The 27910-nt window shown below is 46.2% G+C and overlaps 1 protein-coding gene across 1 annotated transcript; it reads left to right on the forward strand.

Moving 5' to 3' along the window:
• The first annotated feature begins 344 nt into the window (after nt 1–344).
• On the forward strand, nt 345–14594 carry rrn3 (RRN3 homolog, RNA polymerase I transcription factor). The gene is made up of 17 exons (XM_023297248.3): nt 345–955; nt 2006–2062; nt 2161–2250; nt 3599–3728; nt 3820–3879; nt 4118–4181; nt 5030–5099; nt 6564–6662; nt 7704–7799; nt 9341–9461; nt 9887–10017; nt 10335–10465; nt 10583–10770; nt 10895–11003; nt 12156–12308; nt 12630–12714; nt 13826–14594. The coding sequence occupies exons 1-17, from the start codon at nt 860–862 to the stop codon at nt 13973–13975; spliced, it is 1830 nt and encodes a 609-aa protein (XP_023153016.2). The 5' UTR covers nt 345–859; the 3' UTR covers nt 13976–14594.
• Nucleotides 14595–27910: the final 13316 nt, after the last annotated feature.

Genomic DNA, 27910 nt, shown 5'->3' on the forward strand with positions numbered 1-27910 from the left:
AATTTCTCAGTTTCAACATTTTATCCATTGCCCTTGTACCATTTGAAATAAACGAAAGGGTTTACATAATTTGCAAATATTTGCATTCTTCTGTTTTTATTTACATTTTTTGTAAAATGGGTTGTAGCAAACATGGCAAAACATTTAGATCTCTGACATAGCCTTAAAAGTGCAGAGAATAAATAAATACACAACTTAAAAACTAAATTGTCCTTTTCATATCTCAAACCTTATGACAGGACTGGGGGACTCAAATTATTTACCAGCAACGGTTCTCTTTTGTTCGCTATTCTATGTTTTCTTTTTGCAATGACAAAACAAAACAAAACAAAACAAAACAATACAAAACAAAACAAAACAAAACAAAACAAAACAAAACAAAACAAAACAAAACAAAACAAAACAAAACAAAACAAAACAAAACAAAACAAAACAAAACAAAACAAAACAAAACAAAACAAAACAAAACAAAACAAAAAAAACATCCTTTGTATCATGCTCGTCCAAAGACCAACGGAAACTTATGAGAGGAGCTCGCGGGAAGATTTTAAATGCGACACCACCACTTTGAGTATTTACTTCCGTAAACACACGGTTCTCTTCCGGTAATGAAATCGGAGCTCACATGCGCCGGGCTGTTGACAATGTTGGCCGAGGTTTGTTTTCCACAAAATGTCCCACCTTTCTAAAAAATCATTAACATTAAATATTATACTCTGACTGACGCTTCACAGTCTGATAATATAAAGAAGCTCATACGTTGCTGTTTAGCTGGAATCTCTTAGTTTAGAGAAGTCCAACCAAGTTAGCTTAGCAAAAACAAGCATTGGGTCTTAGCTTTTCTTGGCAGCAGTGAAATATGGAGATAGACGACCGGGACTTTTTGAACACTCCACCTGTGAAGACTGTCAGGTTTGGAGGCAGCGTTGCTGAGACGTTGGAGAAACATAAACAGGTGAGTGGTAATGTTCTGTCGGTCAGTGTGGCATCCATGGGAGCTTCCAAAGACGGATAAAAGTTGTTTCTAATGTTTTCTGACACAGTTTCACAACACCTTTAGAATGGCACAAGTTTGTATATTTCCCGGCGCTAAATTGAGCCAATCACACAGCAGTAGGGTCCATATTGTCACCACACAGAGAAGAGCTGTGTGTAATTTTTTACAATTGAAATTTTTATTGCATATTTAACAATAATACAGTAATATTAAACATATATTTCCCATGTTTAGTGGGGCCATAATCATCCAGTTGGCAGACAAAACAAAACAAAACAAAACACTTTGGCAGGCTATTCAGCTGACAATAATAGACATTAACATAAAAAAATGCAGGCATTTCTGTACATTGCAGTGCATGATTTTACTAGGAATTCATACTGAAGTGGTCCTCCGTTGCCTTCTTCAGCTGTAGGGTCCATTCTGGACTTGTAACCCTGGCCACTGATATATGGATTCCTCTGCCCAGTGTTGCGATTATACAACCATATATTCACTTTAACTGATTTTGCTGTTACAATCATCCATTCACCTGCAAGTCATGGCTTCACGTAACCATGGTCAGGAGGCTAAACAGGTGCTTGACCAAGGGTGATCTGTAGGGTGAAAGGAGCGCCTTGCACCTCCTTTTGCGCCGACTTTTGGCTATTCAGTTAGTTAGATTTAATTTGAGAAATCTGATTGAAATGCCACTAATTATTTTTAGGTAAATGGAATTTAGTTTGTGGTATAATATTAAAAACATAACATTTAGAAAAGTCAGTTGCAACATGTCCAGATAGAGAGTGTTTGTTATTCTGGGCAGTTCACATCAACAAAGCACAATGCCCTGATTTCTGCTGTCAACATTCTGGTTTATGAATCCTAACTTCACTGGACCAGGGCTTTCCCTCCTCAGAAATCCCAATATAATCCCTGTATGTTGCTGTAAACAATACATTTATAGCAGTGTAGCAATCTTTGTAAATGATTTGTGAACTAATTAGCAGTTTCTCCTCTTGTTTGAAGGGAGACTCCAGTGATTATGAACTCCTGAAACATCAGCTGGCTGATCCTGAGATAAAGGTATAGTAAAGTGTCACTGAGGTGAATGGCGTCTGTGTTACAGAGGTAAGCCTTATCATGATTTTTTGTTCCTAACTGAGTTCTTTCTCTTCTGACAGGATGCCCAGATCATCAACTGGCTACAAGAATTTCGGAGTTGTGTGACACATCTTACCAAGGACCACGAACAGCTTATTTATAATATCCTGGTGAGTATAGGTACATGTAGCACATGGAGAATGTGGAAACTCCACATAGAAATGTCCCAGCCTTTGGGACCAGCATGACCTGGTCATGAACTAATGGGCAGATATTCTTCAGGAGGATTTTCTGATAGAGAGCAGAATTCATGGCTCCATCAATTATGACAAGTTATCCAGATTCTGTGGAAGCAAAACAACCCCAGACCATCCCACTCCCACCACCATGTTTCAATGTCAGTATGATGTTCTTCTTGTGGAATGCAGTGTTGTCTTTACACTAGATGTAACAGAAACCATGTCTTCCAAAAAGTTCAACCTGTGACTCATCAGTCCACAGGATGTTATCCCAAAAGTGTTGGGGCTCATCCAGATATTTTTTTTGCAAATGCCAGATGAGCCTTTATGCTCTTTTTGGTCAGTAGTGGTTTGCGCCTTGCAACTCTCCCATGGATGCCACTTTGCCCAATGTCTTCCTTATTGTGGAATCATGTAGACAGACTTTAACTGAGGCATGTGAGGCCTGTAGATCTTTTGATGTTCGTCTGGGTTCTTTTGTGACCTGGATTAGATGTCGACATACTCTTTGAGAAATGTTGGTCATTGGAAGGTTCACCACTGTTCCACGTTTTCTTCATTTGTGGATAATGTCTCTTACTGTGGTTCTCTGGAGTCCTAGAACCTTAGCAATGACTTTGTAATCTTTCCCAGACTGATAGATGAAAATGACTTTGTCTCACATCTGTTCTTGAATCTCTTTAGAACTTGACATCATGTGTGACTTTTTGAGACCCTTTAGCTTCTTCACAACTCCAGACAGGTTCTATTTCAGTGATTTTAGATCCAACAAAGCTGACAGTGGCCATACATGGGTGTAGCTGATGAAATTTAACCCAATTGCTAAATGAATTTGGTCATTTGGCAGATTGGTAGATAAGGAGGTAATTACTTTTTCACATAGAGCAAGGTGGGACTGGACAGCATTTTATCAAATCATCATTTAAAAACTGCATTTTGCATCTTCTTGGTTATCTTTGACTTATATTAAAATGAGTTTGTTGTTCTGAAACATTTAAGTGTGACAAATATGCAAGAATAGTTGATATCTGTAGGGGGCCAATACTTTCTCACAGCTTACATTTACAATTACAGCTTATATCCATGTTTCTCACTGCTAATGACATAACATCAACAATCATCCTGTACTAGATTCCTGACATCAAAATCGATTATACAGACAAAAGAATGAGATGTAGCATAATATTGTGTACTCATTTGTCATATTGTTTAGAAATACGTTAAATTATGTGTTCTCTGAGTGCTTTTCTTGTTAAAAATGTGTTTATTCATGTTCTAGAGGCTTCCATGGTTGGGACGCAGCCAGGCTGTAGTGGAGGAGTACATGGCCTTCCTCGGCAACCTGGTGTCAGCACAGACTGTCTACTTGTGTGCCTGCCTCAAGATGGTGGTTTCCCACTTCACTCCCAGTACGTTCCCCTGATTGGTGGTAAAATGATCCCGCTTCACAAATGAAACTGTCACAGTAGTACAGAACTAATTTGTCTGTATGTTTTTCAGGGAGAGTGACCATCTGTGAAGGAGGAGTGGATATCTCTGATTCAGATGATGAAGATGAAAGTAAGTGTCTTTTTTATCGTATCTGCTTTTCTCATTCAGTATTCGTGTTAAGTGGTTGTTTGACACTTCAGAAACCAACTATAGCTCAGGACTATGATCTTAATGTATAGATCCCGCTTGAAGGAGTTTGAGTTGTACGTGTGATGCAGCAGACCACTGAAGAATAATTTTCATCTTTGTGCTTTGTTCTGTGCATAAAAACAGATGAATGAACTCTGTACTGTTTCTCTGATTTAAGATCTCCCCAGAAACTTCGATCGTTGTCACCAGGCGTTGCAGCTCATCATCAGATATGTTCCCTTGTAAGTCACTAACTTCAGAAATATCTAGTTTGTCTCTTTTTGTCTGAATTTTTGTGTTTTTACTCTCCAATTCCAAAACACTTTAGGATTCAGACTGAATTTGAAGCTTAAGCTTATTTCAATATATCTATGTGTAAAAATGTTACAAATTGATAGCTATTGGGTGCATACTAGCCCTGACTGAAATTTAAATACAGGCTGGTTTGTTAGCTTTTAACTTTTCTGTGTGTTCTCTAAAACAACCAAAGTTTCCTCAGGGATTACTAAGCAGTAGAATAAAACTAGACAAGTGACACAGTAGAAACAAGAAAAGCACTCAGGGAGCACAGTACTCCGCCAAGGCTGCTCGATCGTTGTAGGATTTTCGATGCATAAGTCCCGATAAGTCTGCGGTGATCGATTTAGGATCTCAATCATGTGATCGTCAGCAGGCAGCTAACATAGTGTTCACAGTTATAGTGACGCCATGCCGCTATCTCACAATGATACGGAAATCTTGAACAAATCTGTGAATCCAGACTATACGCCGCATCACTGCCAAAATCTAATCAGGTGGTCCTTGTGTCATTTCTGGCCTTCCCTGAAAATTTCATCCAAATCCGTTAGGATCAGTTGGAAGGAACACTTGATTACATTGTGAGGGTGTTTCCGAGTCCCATAATTCCCTCCGCCCGCTACATATTTAGGTCACACGATTTGAATCCATATATAACATACACATGCATAACACACGTCTGTAACAACAGATCTGTGTACAGACAACATAATCTTCATCAGCTTTCAGCAAATATTATATATGTTGTTCATATAAACTACTGTTTACATACTGTTACCCTTCTTTGTTTTAGCACAAGTCGCGTTCTGGTGCCTATTTTGCAAGACAACTTCCCCTTCATACAGAAATCCTCCAGAACACTGGTAAGAGCCGAAGGCCTAACAGTTTATGGGTGTTTTTGTGGGCTTATTTTTCACTACAACAACAGTTTCCCTTTTATTATTTTATTACTATGTATCTAGCAAAAATTTAAGCTGGGACCAACATGTTAAACTCTCCAAGTGTCAACAACTGTTACCAATACTGAATAGAAATAATTGTGGCTATAGCTATTTTAAAACTTAAATTTTAATTTAATTTTTTAATTTTTACTTCTCTTCTCTCAGTTTGATGCACACAGCATGCGATTTGGCACAGTTCAGCTGAAAAGGTTTCTGGTTTCTTAGTTGTGCCAAGGAGCTCAGAATATTGTGCAAGCATTTTATTTTACAGATTTTTAAATGGCACAAGTAGTACAAAGTCATTCTGATGAAAAGTTACAATTTTAGGCTTAAATTTAGTTGGAATGGAACTGAAATTTACACATTTAGGAAGGTCATTGGAAATTGAAAACACTGATGAATCTGTTTTTACAGTTTCTGGCTGATAAATGGTGTCATTTTGGTGACTTATTTTTTTGTCTTTAAATCTACTGTTTTATTTTGGAGTTCAGAGAGTTGATATGTGATCCCCGATAATGACATCCAATACATGGATCTCCATACACTAGGTATTAAAAGTCTGATTGTGTCAACAAGCGTTGGTCCATCGTGGGTCAAGAGAGGCAGTGCTGCATGATAGGCTTCTTTTTTTGACCAAGCCATCCAAAAGTTTTAATATAACTCCAACTAGTGCTTTTTACAGATGTCAGTTCATATGTTTGTCATTACATTTAGAGCCTCTCATTGTTAGACACAGACCTATATTAAGAAAATAAGGAGACTGTGCTTTTGAAGTTGTAGCTCAGAATCTTTAGAACTCATTGGATTTAAGATCTGTAAACACTGGACACAAAAGCAGCTAAAGACCCAGTTTTCTACATATGGTTTTGTTGAATTCTTATTTTTTTTGCCTCATCTTTTTATTTGGTTATCTACATTTGCTTTTTAGTTTCTTATAGTTAAGTACGTTGTGCTGTCCTCTCTTGAAAGCTGCTGTTTAAATAAGACTTGTTTGATTATATATATTATATTATATTATATTATATTATATTACATTACATTACATTACATTACATTACATTACATTACATTACATTACATTATATTATATTATTGATTTGATTATCTCCGGAAATAGATTTTTTTTTTTGCTGTGGTTATGTGAAGAGGTCCAGCAGTTATTTGACAGTGACAAGAATCTGATTTATTTTGCCTAATTTTTGTAATAATTATAGTGATATAACAAAGAATATCACAGCTATTCATTTGTATTTTCATGCGTATTTTATCATATTGCATTTCATTAACCTCGGTCTGAACCAAAAGCTTCAAACTTACTTTGGGTTTGCTGAAGCTTTCATGAGTATTGTGGTGTTTTAATGGCTTATACGTTGTCATTTTTTACAGGAGTGTTATGTCCACAACCTCCTCAGAGTGACCGTGTACATACCGTCCATTCGACGAGATGTACTAGAAGTGATCATTGGAAAGCTTCTCAAACTGGATGTGAGTGGTACAGCTCCCAACGCTTTTATATTTAACTGTTGAAAGCAGCAGGGCCTCAGACATGCACAGACCTAGTAACATTTCTGCATTAGTTTCAGTGCTGCACAAGCCTGAACGCTGTTAGCAAACAGGCAAACAACGATACTTTGAGTTGTGTTCTTTGGAGAGAACATTTTCCACATGTCAGCACTAACTGGTCCAAAAGCGTCACAATGAGCAAAAGACACCGAAATACCCATAAAAATGAAGCTTAGATCAAATTAATGAGACAGTAATTAATCTAACCGGGTTCTAACTAAATGTCAACAGGGGCTCAAGTTTAGTTTGTTGATTCCAGCTCTTCGTAGAAGTCTTTTTTTTAGTTTTGTCAAATACCTGCAGCATCAGGCAGCAGCATCATCCAGATGAATGTCTCCAAACAAGAGAATTACATACATTTACACATGTGGCTCAACAGTACTAATTGTTTAATTACTTTTAACTGTAAGAATTATCCAGACATGGAGACAAGATCAATTAGGATTCAAGTCACAGTGTTTTTGTGCTTTTTTTCCTACCTCAGACAGGTGAGGTGTGACTCAAAAGTTCATATAAGCTACAGTTAAATCCTTTATTACATGGTGAATTTATATTTTGTCTTTTGTGTATTAATGTGACTTCATGTGACTTGATGTATTGTCCAGTCTGATGAGTATGACAAATACAGTGTGTATTGTGTACATGTCCTTCTCTGTGGTGGGTGTGTCTGATTGAAGCAGTTAAGATCATTAATGTAAAACTGCCTTGTGTGAATGAAGGAATATCATCACTTTAGCACATTGATGAAGCAGTAGTGTTACATGTCCTATGTGTGAAACAGACCTGTTGACACCAAAATGTAGTAGTTCTTAACGGTATTTGTTGCAGAAACATGCAGACTCAAATTTTAATACATTTCATTTTAAAGTTACATTGGTTCACTTATGACACTTAATGGCTACCACTGGAAAACAGTGAGCTGTGGGTCTCCTCCTGTGTCTAAGTGTTTGTGATGTGTTTCAGGTGAATGCGTCCCGCACAGATATTGAGGAGGCAGAAGAGAAAGCACTGCAGAACCAGAAGGCAGATAATCAGACCGAAGAGGGACTTTTTGATATGGTAACAGCTTGCAGTGTTTGCTGATTGATATGGAAGATGTTTAGTTTGAGTGTTAGTACTTGAGACTGGCAGACCTCCCTGCTTGCATGATCAAACCTCTGCAAATGATCCAGATGCAGCAGCACATCTGGTTTTCAACCAGCCAAAAACAGCTTTAGTCACCCTGCTGTTCAGATCACTTCACTGGCTTCCAGTTGCTGCCTGCATAAAATTGAAAACTCTGACACTTGCATTCAAAACTAAAATGAAAACAGTTCACTACTACTTGAACTGTCTCATTCAGGTCTACACTCCGTTCTGCTCACTACACTCGGCCAACAGAAAGCACCTAATCCAACCACCACAACAGGATTGGTCCATAGCTGGACTCTTCTCCTCTGTGGTTCCCCGGTGGTGGAAAAGTTACCAAATGCCATTTGATCTGTAGAATCTCTCTCAGTCTTTAAGGAAAGACAAAAAAACAGCTCTTCACTGAACACCTTTGCATTTGACAGAAAGAAAAAATTATGATAGAAAATTATTTTTTTAAATTTATTTTTTTAACCAAGAGAAATCCCGTTGAGATTAAAAACCTCTTTCGCAGGAAAGTGCTGGCCAAGATAGGCAGCAGCAAATACAAAACACAGTTGTAAAATTACACAGTTAAAACATAATTAAAATACAAACAAAAAACAAAAAAAAACTAACAAAAAATGTAATTTACAAGCAAGTTATGAAAAACAAGTGCATGTTGTGGAATCGCCCTCAAGAACTCGCAGTTTAGATTTAAAAACACTCAATGAGATTGACTCAGTTAATTTCCAGTCTTTCTGCAACATATTCCATGCAAAAGGTGCAGAGTAAACAAAAGCCTTTTTACCCAGCTCAGTACAAAAATATGAAACTAAAAGAAACAAATGATCTTTTGAACGCAGTGAGTGAAGATGAAAACTTTTCTGTGCAGTTAGAGAACAGATGTAGGTGGGCAGTAGTCCAAGTATTGCCTTGTATATAAAAGTATACCAATGATGGGTCCTTGTGGTGGCTAAAGCTGCCATCCCACCTGAGAGTAGAACTCGCAGTGGTGCCTCAAAGAAACATGGCAAACAGTGTCAACTATTCCTCTTACGTCCGCACCACGCTCCTATTATCACACTTGAACTTGTTTTATGGCTCTTTTCCAGGTTGTTTTCTCCTGACTGGATCCTTTCTTGTATCTACTCTCAGATGTATGTCGCTTTGGATGAAACCATCTGCTAAATGAAACTGTGGAATTGTAGACTTTGTAACAATAGCAAATGATATTCAGGTTTGTCACAGATAAAACAGAGATGACACTTATGTCACAAGTGTAGTGAGAGAATAGTTGTTGAGGAGACAAAACTAGATTCTAAGTTGAGGCGTTGTAAGGATTTGAGGTAACTCTTAAAGCAGAAGCACTGATAAGAGTTTTTTCACACAAGAAACAACAGTGTTACTTGTTGAATCAAACAAAAGAACTGTTCACTTCTTCACTCTTTCTTCCCATTCTGAAGCCTCATTTGTGTGTGTGTTATTGTCAGGATGAGGACGTGTCTCCTCATCAGGACAGGACAGATCTAATGGTCCATCCAGTGGCTGAGAGGCTGGATACTCTCATGGCTGTGCTGATGGCGTACATCAAGGATGTGTGCCATGTCAACGGTAAATGAATAATGCAGCTGTTCCATTGACAACTAGTGTTTAACTCACACAATCTGTATTATTATGGACAGAATATACTACTCTGGACAAGGTGGGGTGATTTAAATATTTCCTGCTTTGATTGGTTGTTTTATTCTAGTCCCAAGTTAACTTACAGTGCTGTGAAAAAGTATTTGCCCCCTACAGATATCTTCTGTTTTTGCATATTTGCCACAATTAAATGTTTCAGATCGTCAAACTAATTTTAACATAAGACAAAGATAACCCAACGAAACACAAAATGCAGTTTATAAATGAGTATTTTTGTGCTTTGTGGATCGTCTCTGTCTAATATTAAATAGATGTAAATATGAGAATTATGCAACAGTTTTTGACTGTAAAGTGTGTCATCTTCCTTGGTGTCTTTGCTACTTTTTCTTTCTCAGGCTCTCTTCACGTGGAAATGACTAAGGAGTTGTACAAAGATTTGCTGAGTGTTTTTGACAAGCTGATTCTGCCAACACATGCTTCCTGTCACGTCCAGTACACGCTCTTTTACCTCTGCAGCTTCAGACTGGTCAGTAATGATAGCTAGTCTCACATCCCCACACTTTTCTCTCACTCTGTGTTTGCTCTGGTGAATGGTCTGACTACACCCATTATCATTTAGTTAGAAGGGAAAAAAGGCTTATTGAAGTGATAACTAAAGACTGAAGTCTTATTATATTGATCATTTATTAATAAATAACTTAATTGAATTGGAAAACACAAACAATGGTAGACCTTGCTAAAGGGGACTGTGTATTACATGTGATGAAATGTTGAGAAGTCTTTTCAGTAGTTGATCAATCTTTTGCCTCTTTTCGGGTGTGAACTTGCTGTTTTCTGTCTCAGGCCTTGGCAGAGGCCTTTCTGGATCACCTGTGGAAGATTCTGCAGAGCCCCTCTCAGCCTGCTGTCATCCGCCAGGCTGCTGCTGGATACCTGGGAAGCTTTCTGGCCCGAGCCAAATTCATTCCTGTGTTGTGAGTTTATGTGTACTTTCTGCTTAAGTAAACGCAGAGGCAACTCAACAGCAGAGTGTGTTGATGATTATTTAGTTGGTGTTCTAATCCTGGTGTCCCCCCCCTTCCCCGCTACAGAACTGTTCGGGCCTGTCTGGACTTGCTGCTCTCCCTGATCCATCGCTACATCGACAGTCAGGACAGCAGCGGCAGACAGGTCTGCTGTGACATCAGCCTGCACGGGCCCTTCTACACGGCATGCCAGGCTGTTTTCTACACGCTCATTTTCCGACACAGAGCCGTTCTGGAGGCCAACATGAAGAAAGGTAGAATACACACCTCAACATGCACATCAACTCGCAATACCATACAGTCAGATTCACTTTTGTAAAAATGACCTGCAGTTGAATGAGTCCAGAGTCTCTCTCTGTCTGTTTGTGTGTGTTTCAGGTCTGGAGTACCTGCAGAGCCTGAACCTGGAGCGGGTGGTCATGTGTCAGCTGAACCCTCTCAAAGTCTGCCTGCCTTCAGTCACCAGCATGTTTGCTGCCATCACCAGGTACACACACTGTGTCCTGTGCTTCCAGTCAGCCACACTGGCGCTGGACATGGATTACACTGAGTGGTTGTAGTTGCTAATTTTATAAACTGCTGTACAGAATGTAAATCCCTTTTAGAGCAACAACCAGCTGTGTACAATTGTTGTATCTCTCTGAATACAGTGATCCCTCGCCATATCACGGTTCACTTTTCGCTGTCTCACTGTATCGCAGATTTTAAATTGTATTTGGTGTCGCAGATTTTTCGCCATATTGTGGGATTTTGCAGTATACAGGTATTTTTATATATGTATTATTTTAATTATTTTTGAGGTAACATGAGCATTTTTTAGCCCAAAAATTTAAACAATATAAAAAAATATAAAAAATAATAATTAAAACATATTAAAAGAATATTGAATTGAAATAAAATGCACAGTGTACAGCGCTGGCCATTGATTGGCTCAGCGACCGTAGCATCAGTCTCCTCCGTCTCCCATAGCAGCGTTTAGCATCTTGCCTTGTCCATTCTCACTGTGCAGTACGTTCATCTCATCATTATCAGTGCTGCACAGCTAATTCATCATCTTCATCATTTAAGTTGGAGTTTATTAACTGGTGAGTACACATATAGAATTGTGTATGTTGTTAAAATAAGTAGTTTTAAGAGTGTAGAAAGTGTTGAAGAGCTTAAGAAGTGATTGTAAGATTGTGGGAAAGGTAAATAACAGTGTGGGACATGTTTATAGGAGTGTATAGAACCTTTAAATATATATATATATATCTCAATCAATCTTTATTGGTCATTGCACACTTTCATATACAATATATATATATATATATATATATATATATATATATATATATATATAAATAAAAATAATAAAATATAATAAATATGGTCGCTGCTTTGCAGATTTTCATCTATCGCAGGGGGGTCTGGTAGAGGAACTAACATTTCATACCTTAAAACTACTCCACTACCAGTAAAAGTTCAGAATTTAAAATCCCAGTGGAATAAATGTAGTCCAGGGGTCTGGGAATGTTTAAATAATCTGAGTCATCAAATTGAAGGCATTAAGCACAACAGAAACCACAGCTATGCATCGACGTGTCCCAGAGGCATTTTCCTTCCTGCTCGTCTCCAGCACCAACGTGTGTTTTTGTTGCAGGAAGTATCAAGTGGTGTTCTGTTACACGGTCATAGAGAGGAACAACCGGATTGCGTTGCCAGTGGTCCGCAGCTCTGCAGGAGGAGACAGTGTGACCACCAACACCAACCCCTTGGACAGCTTCTTCCCTTTCGACCCCTACCTGCTGAAGAGGTGCACTGATTGGTTGAGGGATGCTGAATATGCAGAGATTTACACTATGCCTTCTGTTGGTGTATTAAAGTTGTATTCACTTCTGAGTTCATAAAGTTTGTGTGTAGATTAAGGCATAATGTGACAAATGGAAAACAGACATAATAAATTATTCTTCTTAAGCATGTTACTTCAACACAAACAGGAAGGACTGAAACATCTGTGGAACGAGGAGGAAACTAACTGGAGAGTTAGCTGGGGTCTGGTGGGTTATACAGCCTGAAAATGTCTATTAGTCCTATTTTATTTGTAAGACTTTTCTCTCCCTGTGTGTATTTGTAGGTCTGGTAAGTTGATAGAGCCACTGTACCAGGTCTGGGAGGAACTAGCAGACGCAGAGCTGCTTCTGACTAAAACAGGCCAACAGGTGAGATTACAGAAAGGTGAAATGTGTTCCAGCAGTTTACCAATTACCTGCCATTAATTTAGGGATTTACAGGAGACAGATCATGGCAGTAAAGCAATGAAACACAAGCACATCCTTACCACAGAGAAGTTGGAATCAGTCGAGGGTTTTTGTGGGAAGAATAATTATTTGATCATCAGAATAGATATCAGTTGATTTTCTGTTAATGTGCTTATCAGTTGCCTTACGTTTTCTTTGTGGTAACATGAAGTAACTTGTTATAATATTAGAACTAAATGACAAACACACATGGATTCCCAAAACTTACATTATCTATGTAGATGTTCAATCACAGTATCAAGTTGAGCTATTTGGAAGCACTCAAAGCACAGTACAGATTCATTGTAGTTATGCACATAAAACACGGGAAACTAAGTCTAAACTGTCCTTTCTGCATTTATGAAGGTATAGTACAATGTAAGCCATTATACTACCTGTGCAGACATTTGGATTGAAAAAACTGGATTGTAAATGGTCTGCATTTAAAAGCGCTTTTATATCTTAGTGGTACGTAAAGCGCTTTCCAGTGTGTTTCTTGTGCACACACGCTCACACCAGTGACAACGAACTGCCATACAAGGTACTCTCCTACCATTTGGAGCAACTTTGGGTTCCGTGTCCTGCCCAAGGACACTTCAGAACACGGATGGACCAGGGGTCAAACTGCCAGTCTTGCGTTTAGCGGACAACCCACTCTACCATCTGAACCACAGCACTCCACATTATGGGACAGCAGTAGTAGTGTTTAGTGTTAGTGTTTTGAAAGCCGGTAAATATGGACGTTTGAAGATTGCCGTCTTTACTGATGTGATGAGTTGACAAACCTTTGTGATATGAAACAAATCATGATTGAGCTTTTCTCTGGGATCACTTCCCTTGGCTTTGTAATTTTCGTAGTTGCTTTTGAGTAACCAGATCCAAGGTTGTTGAAAGTTTAACTGCCCAAATACTTTATGTGGCCAGTGTACATTTAATGTGAAGTCACATCAAGGAAAATCTAAAAATATGAGAATATAACCTGTATTTGTGACAGCTGAAAGCAATAACTGGTTGTTCATTCTGTGTCTGTTAGAGCTCAAGGGAAGATGAGGATGACTTCTTATGTGGGGAGACGCCTCAGACAGAGGGCATTGTGGGAATGACGCCGAGCTCCTTCGACTCAAACCTCTGCAGTCCAAACAGCATAGGATCACCTCCCACCTGCCTCCAGAGGCGGTTTTAGTCCGTCATCATCAACTGTCCGGTTGTGACAAACCTCCCTGTTCCTGAAGTCCTGAGGCATGTTCAGGGTTGGACCTTTTTTTGGTCAGTGAGGTAAAACCACAAGTTGTGTGGCCACAAATTTGTACAGTGACTCTTTCCTGATAAGCCACATGGTGTTTACACTTCAAGAACACATCAGCCATGGACATGTTGGAACTTTTCATACAAGATTACTCGTGTTGACAAGTAAGACTTGTAAACATTGTTAATCACATTAAAAGGCCATGGTGGCATGTGCAAAGATGATAAAAGCAACAGTATCAGTGAAAGATCCCCCAAATCCCTGATAAGCAGATTTGTGTAAATGTTTAGAACAGATATAAGTTTTAAATGAACTTATGTGGACTAATGTAGACATGCATTAGCTTTTATCTGTTTTATTTAATTTTTTTCTTGTTTCTGTATAGAAGAAAATACTATTCAAAATAAACTGAACTTGTAAAATTATCCTGGTTGGGCAGTGAAATGCAGTTTTGATGCAGATGTACGTTTTCTAAAGTTACGCAATTACTACACAGCTTTTCCTGAAACATTTCAGAGATTTGAAAAAAAAAATAAAGGTTTCTGGAGTCAGTGAATCCATTCATTACTCTGACATAACTTCAAAACAGAGAGATAGCTGGATGAGACAGGCATATATCCATGAGGTGATAATTCTGCTTTAAACACAAATACGTACCAAAGAGGTTTAGGTTTAAGATTAAGCCATAGGCGTTGCTGGATCAACAAGCTATAACCAACTTTAAGACAGAAAGAGCAAGTTTTCATCCATTTACACTTTAGATATTTTTAGGATTTTTTTGGAAGATTTTTTGAAAATATTTACTAGAATTTTCTTGCCAAATTTGGGGGATTTTTTAAAATAAAACTTTTAAGGGAACCATTTAAGGAATTATTGGAATTTTCTTCCTGAAGGTTCTGCAAATTTTCAGAAATTTGGGAAATTTTTTTGCAGAATTTTTGGATTTTTTTCAGACAAGGAAACAATATTTTTTGGTGCTCATAAATGAGGACAACAGGAGGGTTAATACATAGTTTCACTAGCAGGAAGTACTCAGGTTCTGCACTTCAGTGTGTGAATAATCCTACTTAAGTTAAACTGATATATCAGTATAAATGACCTGATGATGTTATTAATAGTGAAGCATCTGCGGATCCGCAGCATGTTACTGTTGTAGCTGCTGCAGTTGGAGCTGGTTTAACTACTTTAGATGTAGTTTTATAGACAGGAACAGCAGATAAATCTGAGGGCTCCTCACGTGATTAACGAGAGAAACAAAGTCTGATACAAAAATCTGTTTCCAGTATTTCTCTCATCTTTCTGTAGTGAATTGGAAGTATGAAGTAGTATGAAATGGAAATAACTCAGAATTATATTTAAATGTAGTACTAGAATAAATGTAGTAGTTTGTTTAAATAATAATACAGAAAATGCAGGATGAAATATGCTGAATGCCTGTTCTAATTCACGGTTGAATGTAGTACCCAGTAGCAGCCACTAGAGGCCACTAAACTACAGGTTTTAGTAACAGTGACTTCATGAACAAGCATCTCTATTATAGTTGTTTTGATGCCATTTTTAATTCAGAAGGACCAAGTTAAACAGTATACAGTCTCTTCTGTAGTTTTTCTTGATTTTTTTGTTTTCATTTTTTCAATCAGAGTTGTTGAAAGTTCTTTTTTTTACATTTCTCTGACTAAAATCTTCTAGCATAAGAAGGATAAAATGCAAAAAGCTTCTCTGCAACGGACAGAATTTGGGTCACTGATTAGTTTGTTAACATCAGTGTGCAAACACGAGCTGGGTTTAAAGCTTTCACGAAGAGCCGGTGCACACTCACGTGCACACAGAGCGATGCTGACAGCTCGGTGAGCCTCATAGCGTGAGAAGGCTGAGGAAGTGGCTGGTGTGAGAATGTTGCCACCGCAGTCCAGTGGCAGCTCACACTGAAACCTGTGGTCGTCTCAGTTCACCCTGTGAACCTCCATCAGCCTGCTTTTAGCTTCCACTGAACACAACACAGCAGTACTACTGATTAACATGATCATGATAGTTATATTTTAAAGTTTATGATGTTTTTCCAGAAATTAAATCGACTGTTGTTGCTATTTTTGAGTATTTTTGTCCACTATTTATACAAATCAAACAAAATAAACATGTCATATGTGACGTACAGCTTATTTTGGGAGAATGCGTAAACTGTGACTCAGTATGTCTCATTCAAAAATTAACTTTTAGTACCAGATGATTTTAAAAACAAAAATGTTCTGCGCTCCGTAATGCAACAAAAAAGCTGCGATTAAGTCAAGTGCAACCAAAAATTGCAAAATGACCACAAAAACACCTAAAATGATCACAAACAGACTGAAAACGGCCACAAAAGGCAGAAAATGACCAAAAAATGCACATGACCACAAAAAGATTTAAAATGACCACAAAACAGTCTGAAAATGACCAAAAATGCAAAAAATGACACAATAGGACACAAAATGACCACAGAAAATGACTCAATGAGGCAGATAAATATCATATTAAGACACAAATTGATGAAAGACACACAAAATAACTACAAAATTGCAAAATGACCACAAAAATGCACAAAATGAGCACAAAGACACATGACCACAAAAATGCAAAAAATGACACAAAATGACCACAGAAAATGACTCAATGAGGCAGATAATTATCATATAAAGACACAAATTGACGAAAGACACACAAAATAACTACAAGAAATTGCAAAATGACCACAAAAACACTTCAAATGATCCCAAATGGACTGAAAATTGTCCCAAAAAGGCACAAATTGACCACATAAAGACCTACAATGCCCACAAAATGGACTGAAAATGACCAAAAAAGAAATAAAATGAGCAGGTCATGTGTTTACAACCAACAGTCGTGTGACAAAACATCTGGGGTGAACTGCAGGCAGTGTTTCCACAGAGCACAGAGGAGAAGTAGCCAAACTGAACAGGCTGTTTGGGCTATTTTCCAGCATTTCTGTCTACATGACTGTACGATTCCTCCCCCTTCTGCAGAAGAGATACGTAATCAACAAACTTATCCATGTGCAATATTATTACTTTTGTTTGTGTTTTTCTTCATTTTGCATGTACTTGTGGCTCTTAAAGCTCCACTAACTGACTAATTCCTCCTTGAGAGGCTGAGCGGGAGCATGAAGCCCACTGACCGCTTACAGACACACAAACACGTGTTTCATGACTTTTTCTGATGCCAAAAAATAGAAAAAAAGAAATGCTGAATGTGGGTAACGATTCTTAGCTTCTCTTTCTCATTCTGTAGAAAGGTTATCTGGATCTCTAAAGGTTACTCGTGCTCATGTCTGAGCAGCAGAACTGAAAAACAGGAAGGAATCTGAGGTTTGAGGATGGCAGTGAAGTGTGTCTGGTGTGAGTGTGGAGTGAAGCATGACGGGAAAACAGTGGCTGATTAAACATACATGTTGTGCAACTCAGAAAACCCATGAGACAGAGGTGTGTGTGTGTGTGTGTGTGTGTGGAGGCGTGCATGAGTCTTAGTTTAACCCTCCTGTTGTTTTCATTTATGGGCACCAAAAAATATTGTTTCCTTATCTGAAAAAAATCTGGAAAAAAATTCCACAAATTTCTGAAAATTTGCAAAACCTTCAGGAAGAAAATTCCAATAATTCCTGAAAAGTTTTATTTTTTAAAAAAAGAAAAACAAACAAATTTTGCAAGAAAATTCTTGTAAATATTTTCAAGAAATGATTAAAAATCTTACAAAAAAATCCTAAAAATATCTAAAGTGATTCCATATATATCAGTAAAACTTCTAATATTTTCTTTAAGAACATTCACATACTTCTGATGTCACATTTTCAACAATTTTTGGAAATTTTTGAACATTTTTTGGTGGAAAAAAGAAACGTTAAAAAAAAAGTTTCTTTAAGAACATTCAGAAAAAAATCAACCAAATCCAGCGAATTTTGCTGGATTTTGAAGTGAAAGTGACTAGCTCACTGGGATGAATACAGGACTCTCAACCCAGAGGTCCCTGGTTCAAAACCCTTTCAGCGGAGCCATTAACTGCCACGGCCCTCACCTCGTGCTTCTGTCTCCCCCCTTCCTCCCTCATATCTCCCATGATTCCCTGTGTGTCTCTCTGTGTTGGTGGGCGTGGCCTCTTCCTCCTGCACCTGAGCCACCATCATCTGCCTCACCTCCTCCTCATCATCGATCCAGGCTTCTCACAGCGTCCGTTCAGAGTTCTGGTCTTTTGTCCACTAAAATGCAGATTTAAGTCACTGAAACTAACCTTGTGTGGAATTCCTTGTGTCATTCCCTTCTCCCTATCTAGGGACAACTATATAGTGAACTATGTCAGGAACTCCTCTGCAAAGTGTCTCAGCACCATAAATTGCGTCATTGCTTTCGCTGCACTTAAACATATCAGATCAATGACAGCTATGTAGTGAACCAACTGTCATTTTTTATGCTACATTCATATTATACTGACTGTATTTTTCAAAATCCATCAATTAAAATAACTTTATTTCTTTGAGTTGCGATACAACACTCCACTTCCATTAAACATATCAATATGACTTTTAATTTGAACATTTGAACATTTTAGTGCCATAATTCATGGATTTGTCTCGTGTCTGTTGCCATTTTCGGCAAGCTACACAAATAGAAAAAGGTTTATTATGCAGAAAATATGTCTTAATGCTATAAAAGACATCTTAACAATATAAAAAACCATCAGAAATCTGAAGGAATAACATCAGTCCTCGACTGGCTCTCCCATCCGTCTACCATCCTCCTTCAACGCAATGCATGATAGATAGATAGATAGATAGATAGATAGATAGATAGATAGATAGATAGATAGATAGATAGATAGATAGACAGATAGACAGATAGACAGATAGATAGATAGACAGATTTCTAAGTGACCCTAAACTTTTGAACAGTAGTGTACATGAGTTAAAGTTGCTCCATATTATTTACAGCTGCTCTATATCACTTAAAGTTGACATATAGTACTGTTCAAAAGTTTGGGGTCACCTGGACAATTCATAATTAGCTAACACAATGTAGCATTAGAACACAAGAGTGATGGTTGCTGGAAATGTTCCTCTGTACCTCTATGGAGATACTCCATGAAAAATCAAGCGTTTCCAGCTACAATAGTCATTTACCACATTAACAATGTCTACACTGGATTTCTGATTCATTTAATGTTATCGTCATTGGAAAAAAAATGCTTTTCTTTCAAAAATGAGGACATTTCTAAGTGACCCTAAACTTTTGGACAGTAGTGTATGTCATAGTTGTCATGAATACAGCCTGAGGCTGTGGTCAGGGCAGTGCTCTCTCCTCCAGCTCTATTCTCTCTATCTCTCTCTCTCTCAGGTGTGTGTTGGTGCAGAAGGCTGCAGCAGGTGTTCTGAGTTGGTGATTGGGTGATTGTGTGCAGGTGGAAGTCATGCAATCAAGCTGCTCCCGCTCTGCTTATAATCAGACGCCACTCTGTCTTGGATGTGGGACTGTGAGCAATGAACAGTAAGTGCTCTGCTCAGTTCATGTCTGCACCTCTGTTTCAGTTCTCTCAGTAATCCTGTTTTCTTTGTTTAGTGTCGACTTCTGCCTGCTTCAACTCCCGGATCCTCTGCCTGGTTACCTACCTCCTTCCCACCTTTCAGCCTCCTGGATGAAACACCTGCTGTCAGCCAGACCTCGCCACCTGAGACGCCATAACCATCCAGGTGGGTTATAATCTAGTGGAAAGCTTGGACGCCTCGTAGCCATACCTCTGCCTCAGCTGCTCCATCGCTGGTCCAAACACCTTCAAGAAGATTCACTTACCTGGACTGGCCCAGCCCGGCTTTCCCCCCATCCTGAACTCTGTTCCTCCATGACAGCCAGTTAAGTCTCTGTTCCCGAGTAGTATCAGACTATCGTTGACCAACATTGGTATTACAGCCGTTCGTTAGTCGTATCCTGTATTATTCTCTGGTAAATAATTGTAGTTTTGTAAATAGTTGTTTTGGGTGTTGGATTACTGTTAGTATTGATTCTGGGTTTTTTCAGCGTTATTTAGGATTCCTGCCTTAGTGCTACCAAACGTGTGTTTTCATAGTCTGAGCCCAGCTCTCCTGTTGCCCCGGTGTGAGAGCCCAGCTCTCCTGTTGCCCCGGTGTGAGAGCCCAGCTCTCCTGTTGCCCCGGTCTGAGAGCCCAGCCGGCTGGGTGGCTGGCTGGCTGCCTCCTGTTGCCCTGGTCAAAGAGCCCAGCTCTCTCCTGTTGACCCGGTCAAAGAGCCCAGCTCGGCTGGGCTCTCAGACTGGCTGGCTGACTGGCCGGTTGGCTGGCTGGCTCCCTCCTGTTGCCCCGGTCCGAGAGCCCAGCGCTGTCCTCTTGCCCCGGTCTGAGAGCCCAGCCGGCTGGGTGGCTGGCTGGCTGCCTCCTGTTGCCCCGGTCTGAGTGCCCAGCGCTCTCCTGTTGCCCCGCACTGAGAGCCCAGCTGGCTGGTTGGCTGGCTGGCTCTCTCTTGTTGCCCCGGTCTGAGAGCCCAGCTCTCTCTTGTTGCCCCGGTCTGAGAGCCCAGCTCTCTCCTGTTGCCCCGGTCAAAGAGCCCAGCTCGGCTGGGCTCTCAGACCGGCCGGCTGGCTGGCCGGCTGGCTGGCTGCCTCCCTCCTGTTGCCCCGGTCTTAGAGCCCAGCGCTCTCCGGTTGCCCTGGTCTGAGAGCCCAGCCGACTGGTTGGCCGGCCGGTGGCTTGCTGGCTGGCTCTCTCCTGTTGCCCCGGTCTGAGAGCCCAGCTCTCTCCTGTTGCCCTGGTCAGAGAGCCCAGCTGGCTGGATGGCTGGCTTGCTGGTTGGTTGGCCGGCCGGTGGCTCGCCGGCTGGCTCCCTCCTGTTGCCCCGGTCTGAAAGCCCAGCTCTCTCCTGTTGACCTGGTCAAGGAGCCCAGCTCGGCTGGGCTCTCAGACTGGCTGGCTGACTGGCCGGTTGGCTGGCTGGCTCCCTCCTGTTGCCCCGGTCTGAGAGCCCAGCCGGCTAGGTGGCTGGCTGGCTGCCTCCTGTTGCCCCGGTGTGAGAGCCCAGCTCTCCTGTTGCCCTGGTGTGAGAGCCCAGCTCTCCTGTTGCCCCGGTCTGAGAGCCCAGCCGGCTGGGTGGCTGGCTGGCTGCCTCCTGTTGCCCCGGTCAAAGAGCCCAGCTCTCTCCTGTTGACCCGGTCAAAGAGCCCAGCTCGGCTGGGCTCTCAGACTGGCTGACTGGCCGGTTGGCTGGCTGGCTCCCTCCTGTTGCCCCGGTCCGAGAGCCCAGCGCTCTCCTCTTGCCCCGGTCTGAGAGCCCAGCCGGCTGGGTGGCTGGCTGGCTGCCTGGCTGCCTCCTGTTGCACCGGTCTGAGTGCCCAGCGCTCTCCCGTTGCCCCGCACTGAGAGCCCAGCTGGCTGGTTGGCTGGCTGGCTCTCTTGTTGCCCCGGTCTGAGAGCCCAGCTCTCTCCTGTTGCCCCGGTCTGTGAGCCCAGCTCTCTCCTGTTGCCCCGGTCAAAGAGCCCAGCTCGGCTGGGCTCTCAGACCGGCTGGCCGGCTGGCTGGCTGCCTCCCTCCTGTTGCCCCGGTCTTAGAGCCCAGCGCTCTGCGGTTGCCCTGGTCTGAGAGCCCAGCCGACTGGTTGGCCGGCCGGTGGCTCGCTGGCTGGCTCTCTCCTGTTGCCCCGGTCTGAGAGCCCAGCTCTCTCCTGTTGCCCCGCACTGAGAGCCCAGCTGGTTGGTGGGCCAGCCGGTGGCTCGCCGGCCGGCTGGGTGGCTGGCTCTCTCTTGTTGCCCCGGTCTGAGAGCCCAGCTCTCTCTTGTTGCCCCGGTCTGAGAGCCCAGCTCGGCTGGGCTCTCAGACCGGCTGGCAGGCTGACTGGCCGGCTGGCTGGGTGGCTCCCTCCTGTTGCCCCGGTCTGAGAGCCCAGCGCTCTCCTGTTGCCCCAGTCTGAGAGCCCAGCTCTCTCCTGTTGCCCTGGTCTGAGAGCCCAGCTCGCTCCTGTTGCCCCGGTCAGAGAGCCCAGCTGGCTGGATGGCTGGTTGGCCGGCCGGTGGCTCACCGGCTGGCTGGCTCCCTCCTGTTGCCCCGGTCTGAAAGCCCAGCTCTCTTCTGTTGACCCGGTCAAAGAGCCCAGCTCGGCTGGGCTCTCAGACCGGCTGGCTGGCTGACTGGTCGGCTGGCTGGCCGGCTGGCTGGCTCCCTCCTGTTGCCCCGTTCTGAGAGCCCAGCGCTCTCCTGTTGCCCTGGTCTGAGAGCCCAGCCGACTGATTGGTTGGCTGGCCGGTGGCTCACCAGCTGGCTGGCTGGCTGGCTCCCTCCTGTTGCCCCGGTCTGAAAGCCCAGCTCTCTCGTGTTGCCCCGGTCAAAGAGCCCAGCTCGGCTGGGCTCTCAGACCGGCTGGCTGGCTGACTGGTCGGCTGGCTGGCCGGCTGGCTGGCTCCCTCCTGTTGCCCTGGTCTGAGAGCCCAGCGCTCTCTTGTTGCCCAGGACTGACAGCCCAGCCGCCTGGCTGGCTGGCTGGTTGGTTGGCCGGCTGGCTGGCTCTCTCCTGTTGCCCCGGTCAGAGAGCCCAGCTCTCTCCTGTTGCCCTGGTCTGAGAGCCCAGCTCGATCCTGTTGCCCCGGTCAGAGAGCCTGGCTGGATGGCTGGCTGGTTGGTTGGCCGGCCGGTGGCTTGCTGGCTGGCTCCCTCCTTTTGCCCCGGTCTGAAAGCCCAGCTGGCTGGTTGGCTGGCTGGCTCTCTCTTGTTGCCCCGGTCAAAGAGCCAAGCTCGGCTGGGCTCTCAGACCGGCTGGCTGGCCGCCTCCCTCCTGTTGCCCCGGTCTTACAGCCCAGCGCTCTTCTGTTGACCTGGTCAAAGAGCCCAGCTCGGCTGGGCTCTCAGACTGGCTGGCTGACTGGCCGGTTGGCTGGCTGGCTCCCTCCTGTTGCCCCGGTCCGAGAGCCCAGCGCTCTCCTGTTGCCCCGGTCTGAGAGCCCAGCCGGCTAGGTGGCTGGCTGGCTGCCTCCTGTTGCCCCGGTGTGAGAGCCCAGCTCTCCTGTTGCCCCGGTGTGAGAGCCCAGCTCTCCTGTTGCCCCGGTCTGAGAGCCCAGCCGGCTGGGTGGCTGGCTGGCTGCCTCCTGTTGCCCCGGTCAAAGAGCCCAGCTCTCTCCTGTTGACCCGGTCAAAGAGCCCAGCTCGGCTGGGCTCTCAGACTGGCTGGCTGACTGGCCGGTTGGCTGGCTGGCTCCCTCCTGTTGCCCCGGTCCGAGAGCCCAGCCGGCTGGGTGGCTGGCTGGCTCTCTCTTGTTGCCCCGGTCTGAGAGCCCAGCTCTCTCTTGTTGCCCCGGTCTGAGTGCCCAGCGCTCTCCTGTTGCCCCGCACTGAGAGCCCAGCTGGCTGGTTGGCTGGCTGGCTCTCTCTTGTTGCCCCGGTCTGAGAGCCCAGCTCTCTCTTGTTGCCCCGGTCTGAGAGCCCAGCTCTCTCCTGTTGCCCCGGTCAAAGAGCCCAGCTCGGCTGGGCTCTCAGACCGGCCGGCTTGCTGGCCGGCTGGCTGGCTGCCTCCCTCCTGTTGCCCCGGTCTTAGAGCCCAGCGCTCTCCGGTTGCCCTGGTCGGAGAGCCCAGCCGACTGGTTGGCCGGCCGGTGGCTCGCTGGCTGGCTGGCTCTCTCCTGTTGCCCCGGTCTGAGAGCCCAGCTCTCTCCTGTTGCCCTGGTCAGAGAGCCCAGCTGGCTGGCTGGCTGGTTGGTTGGCCGGCCTGGCTCGCCGGCTGGCTGGCTGCCTCCTGTTGCCCCGGTCAAAGAGCCCAGCTCTCTCCTGTTGACCCGGTCAAAGAGCCCAGCTCGGCTGGGCTCTCAGACCGGCTGGCTGGCTGACTGGTCGGCTGGCTGGCCGGCTGGCTGGCTCCCTCCTGTTGCCCCGGTCTGAGAGCCCAGCGCTCTCTTGTTGCCCAGGACTGACAGCCCAGCTGCCTGGCTGGCTGGCTGGTTGGTTGGCCGGCTGGCTGGCTGGCTCTGTCCTGTTGTCCCGGTCAGAGAGCCCAGCTCTCTCTTGTTGCCCTGGTCTGAGAGCCCAGCTCGATCCCTTTGCCCCGGTCAGAGAGCCTGGCTTGATGGCTGGCTGGTTGGTTGGCCAGCCGGTGGCTCGCTGGCTGGCTCCCTCCTGTTGCCCCGGTCTGAAAGCCCAGCTCTCTCCTGTTGACCCGGTCAAAGAGCCCAGCTCTCTCCTGGGCTCTCAGACTGGCCAGCTGCCTGGTTGGCTGGCTGGCCGGCTGGCTGGCTGCCTCCCTCCTGTTGCCCCGGTCTGAGAGCCCAGCTCTCTCCTGTTGCCCCGGTCAAAGAGCCCAGTGCTCGCTCCTGTTGCGTTGGTCAAAGAGCCCAGGTCTCTCAGACTGGCCAGATGGCTGGTTGGCTGGCTGGCTGCCTCCCTCCTGTTGCCCCAGTCTGAGAGCCCAGTGCTTTCTCCAGTTGCCCCGGTCAGAGAGCCCAGTGCTCGCTCCTTTTGCGTTGGTCAAAGAGCCCAGGTCTCTCCTGGGCTCTCAGACTGGCCAGCTGGCTGGTTGGCTGGCTGGCCGGCTGGCTGGCTGCCTCCCTCCTGTTGCCCCGGTCAGAGAGCCCAGTGCTTTCTCCTGTTGCCCCGGTCAGAGAGCCCAGTGCTTTCTCCTGTTGCCCCGGTCAGAGAGCCCAGTGCTTTCTCCTGTTGCCCCGGTCAGAGGGCCCAGTGCTTTCTCCTGTTGCCCCGGTCCGAGAGCCCAGTGCTTTCTCCTGTTGCCCCGGTCCGAGAGCCCAGTGCTTTCTCCTGTTGCCCCGGTCCGAGAGCCCAGTGCTTTCTCCTGTTGCCCCGGTCCGAGAGCCCAGTGCTTTCTCCTGTTGCCCCGGTCCGAGAGCCCAGTGCTTTCTCCTGTTGCCCCGGTCAGAGAGCCCAGTGCTTTCTCCTGTCTCCCCGGTCAGAGAGCCCAGTGCTTGCTACTGTTGCCCCGGTCAGAGAGCCCAGTGCTTGCTACTGTTGCGTTGGTTAAAGAGCCCAGCTCTCTCCTGGGCTCTTGGAGTGGCCGGCTGGCTGCCTCCCTCCTGTTGCCCCGGTCTCAGAGCCCAGCGCTCTCCGGTTGCCCTGGTCTGAGAGCCCAGCCGACTGGTTGGTTGGCCGGCCGGTGGCTCACCAGCTGGCTGGCTCCCTCCTGTTGCCCCGGTCAGAGAGCCCAGTGCTTTCTCCTGTTGCCCCGGTCAGAGAGCCCAGTGCTTTCTCCTGTTGCCCCGGTCAGAGAGCCCAGTGCTTTCTCCTGTTGCCCCGGTCAGAGAGCCCAGTGCTTTCTCCTGTTGCCCCGGTCCGAGAGCCCAGTGCTTTCTCCAGTTGCCCCGGTCAGAGAGCCCAGTGCTCGCTCCTGTTGCGTTGGTCAAAGAGCCCAGGTCTCTCCTGGGCTCTCAGACTGGCCAGCTGGCTGGCTGGCTGGCTGGCTGGCTGCCTCCCTCCTGTTGCCCCGGTCAGAGAGCCCAGTGCTTTCTCCTGTTGCCCCGGTCAGAGAGCCCAGTGCTTTCTCCTGTTGCCCCGGTCAGAGAGCCCAGTGCTTTCTCCTGTTGCCCCGGTCAGAGAGCCCAGTGCTTTCTCCTGTTGCCCCGGTCAGAGGGCCCAGTGCTTTCTCCTGTTGCCCCGGTCAGAGAGCCCAGTGCTTTCTCCTGTTGCCCCGGTCCGAGAGCCCAGTGCTTTCTCCTGTTGCCCCGGTCCGAGAGCCCAGTGCTTTCTCCTGTCGCCCCGGTCCGAGAGCCCAGTGCTTTCTCCTGTCGCCCCGGTCCGAGAGCCCAGTGCTTTCTCCTGTCTCCCCGGTCAGAGAGCCCAGTGCTTGCTACTGTTGCCCCGGTCAGAGAGCCCAGTGCTTGCTACTGTTGCGTTGGTTAAAGAGCCCAGCTCTCTCCTGGGCTCTTGGAGTGGCCGGCTGGCTGCCTCCCTCCTGTTGCCCCGGTCTCACAGCCCAGCGCTCTCCGGTTGCCCTGGTCTGAGAGCCCAGCCGACTGGTTGGTTGGCCGGCCGGTGGCTCACCAGCTGGCTGGCTCCCTCCTGTTGCCCCGGTCAGAGAGCCCAGTGCTTTCTCCTGTTGCCCCGGTCAGAGAGCCCAGTGCTTTCTCCTGTTGCCCCGGTCCGAGAGCCCAGTGCTTTCTCCTGTTGCCCCGGTCCGAGAGCCCAGTGCTTTCTCCTGTTGCCCCGGTCCGAGAGCCCAGTGCTTTCTCCTGTTGCCCCGGTCCGAGAGCCCAGTGCTTTCTCCTGTTGCCCCGGTCCGAGAGCCCAGTGCTTTCTCCTGTTGCCCCGGTCCGAGAGCCCAGTGCTTTCTCCTGTTGCCCCGGTCAGAGAGCCCAGTGCTTTCTCCTGTTGCCCCGGTCGGAGAGCCCAGTGCTTGCTCCTGTTGCGTTGGTCAAAGAGCCCAGGTCTCTCCTGGGCTCTCAGACTGGCCAGCTGGCTGGTTGGCTGGCTGGCCGGCTGGCTGGCTCCCTCCTGTTGCCCCGGTCAGAGAGCTCAGTGCTTTCCCCTGTTGCCCCGGTCAGAGAGCCCAGTGCTCGCTACTGTTGCGTTGGTTAAAGAGCCCAGGTCTCTCCTGGGCTCTCAGACTGGCCAGCTGGCTGGTTGGCTGGCTGGCCGGCTGGCTGCCTCCCTCCTGTTGCCCCGGTCAGAGAGCCCAGTGCTTTCTCCTGTTGCCCGGGTCAGAGAGCCCAGTGCTTTCTCCTGTTGCCCCGGTCAGAGAGCCCAGTGCTTTCTCCTGTTGCCCCGGTCAGAGAGCCCAGTGCTTTCTCCTGTTGCCCCGGTCAGAGAGCCCAGTGCTTTGTCCTGTTGCCCCGGTCAGAGAGCCCAGTGCTTTCTCCTGTTGCCCCGGTCAGAGAGCCCAGCTCGCCTCTGTTGGCCCGGTCAAAGAGCCCAGCTCTCTCCTGGGCTCTCAGACTGGCAAGCTGGCTGGTTGGCCTGCCGGCTGGCTGGCTGGCTGCCTCCCTCCTGTTGCCCCGGTCCGAGAGCCCAGTGCTTTCTCCTGTTGCCCCGGTCAGAGAGCCCAGTGCTTTCTCCTGTTGCCCTGGTCAGAGAGCCCAGTGCTTTCTCCTGTTGCCCCGGTAAGAGAGCCCAGCTCGCTTCTGTTGGCCCGGTCAAAGAGCCCAGCTCTCTCCTGGGCTCTCAGACTGGCAAGCTGGCTGGTTGGCTGGCCGGCCGGCTGGCTGCCTCCCTCCTGTTGCCCCGGTCAGAGAGCCCAGTGCTTTCTCCTGTTGCCCCGGTCAGAGAGCCCAGTACTTTCTCCTGTTGCCCCGGTCAGAGAGCCCAGTGCTTTCTCCTGTTGCCCCGGTGAGAGAGCCCAGTGCTTTCTCCTGTTGCCCCGGTCAGAGAGCCCAGTGCTTTCTCCTGTTGCCCCGGTCCGGGAGCCCAGTGCTTTCTCCTGTTGCCCCGGTCCGAGAGCCCAGTGCTTTCTCCTGTTGTCCCGGTCAGAGAGCCCAGTGCTTTCTCCTGTTGCCCCGGTCAGAGAGCCCAGTGCTCGCTCCTGTTGCGTTGGTCAAAGAGCCCAGCTCTCTCCTGGGCTCTTGGAGTGGCCGGTTGGCTGCCTCCCTCCTGTTGCCCCGGTCTTAGAGCCCAGCGCTCTCCGGTTGCACTGATCTGAGAGCCCAGCCGACTGGTTGGTTGTCCGGCCGGTGGCTCACCGGCTGGCTGGCTCCCTCCTGTTGCCCCGGTCAGAGAGCCCAGTGCTTTCTCCTGTTGCCCCGGTCAGAGAGCCCACTGCTCGCTCCTGTTGCGTTGGTCAAAGAGCCCAGGTCTCTCCTGGGCTCTCAGACTGGCCAGCTGGCTGGCCGGCTGGCTGGCTGCCTCCCTCCTGTTGCCCCGGTCCGAGAGCCCAGTGCTTTCTCCTGTTGCCCCGGTCTGAGAG

The sequence above is a fragment of the Amphiprion ocellaris genome, chromosome 19 (assembly GCF_022539595.1).
Source record: "Amphiprion ocellaris isolate individual 3 ecotype Okinawa chromosome 19, ASM2253959v1, whole genome shotgun sequence".
NCBI lineage: Eukaryota > Metazoa > Chordata > Actinopteri > Pomacentridae > Amphiprion > Amphiprion ocellaris.

Coding starts and splice junctions, on each gene's coding strand:
- rrn3 (XM_023297248.3), top strand. CDS start 860: ATGGAGATAGACGACCGGGACTTTTTGAACACTCCACCTGTGAAGACT. Junction 6,663..7,703: donor GAAAGCTTCTCAAACTGGAT/GTGAGTGGTACA, acceptor GATGTGTTTCAG/GTGAATGCGTCCCGCACAGA. Junction 12,715..13,825: donor TGACTAAAACAGGCCAACAG/GTGAGATTACAG, acceptor TGTGTCTGTTAG/AGCTCAAGGGAAGATGAGGA.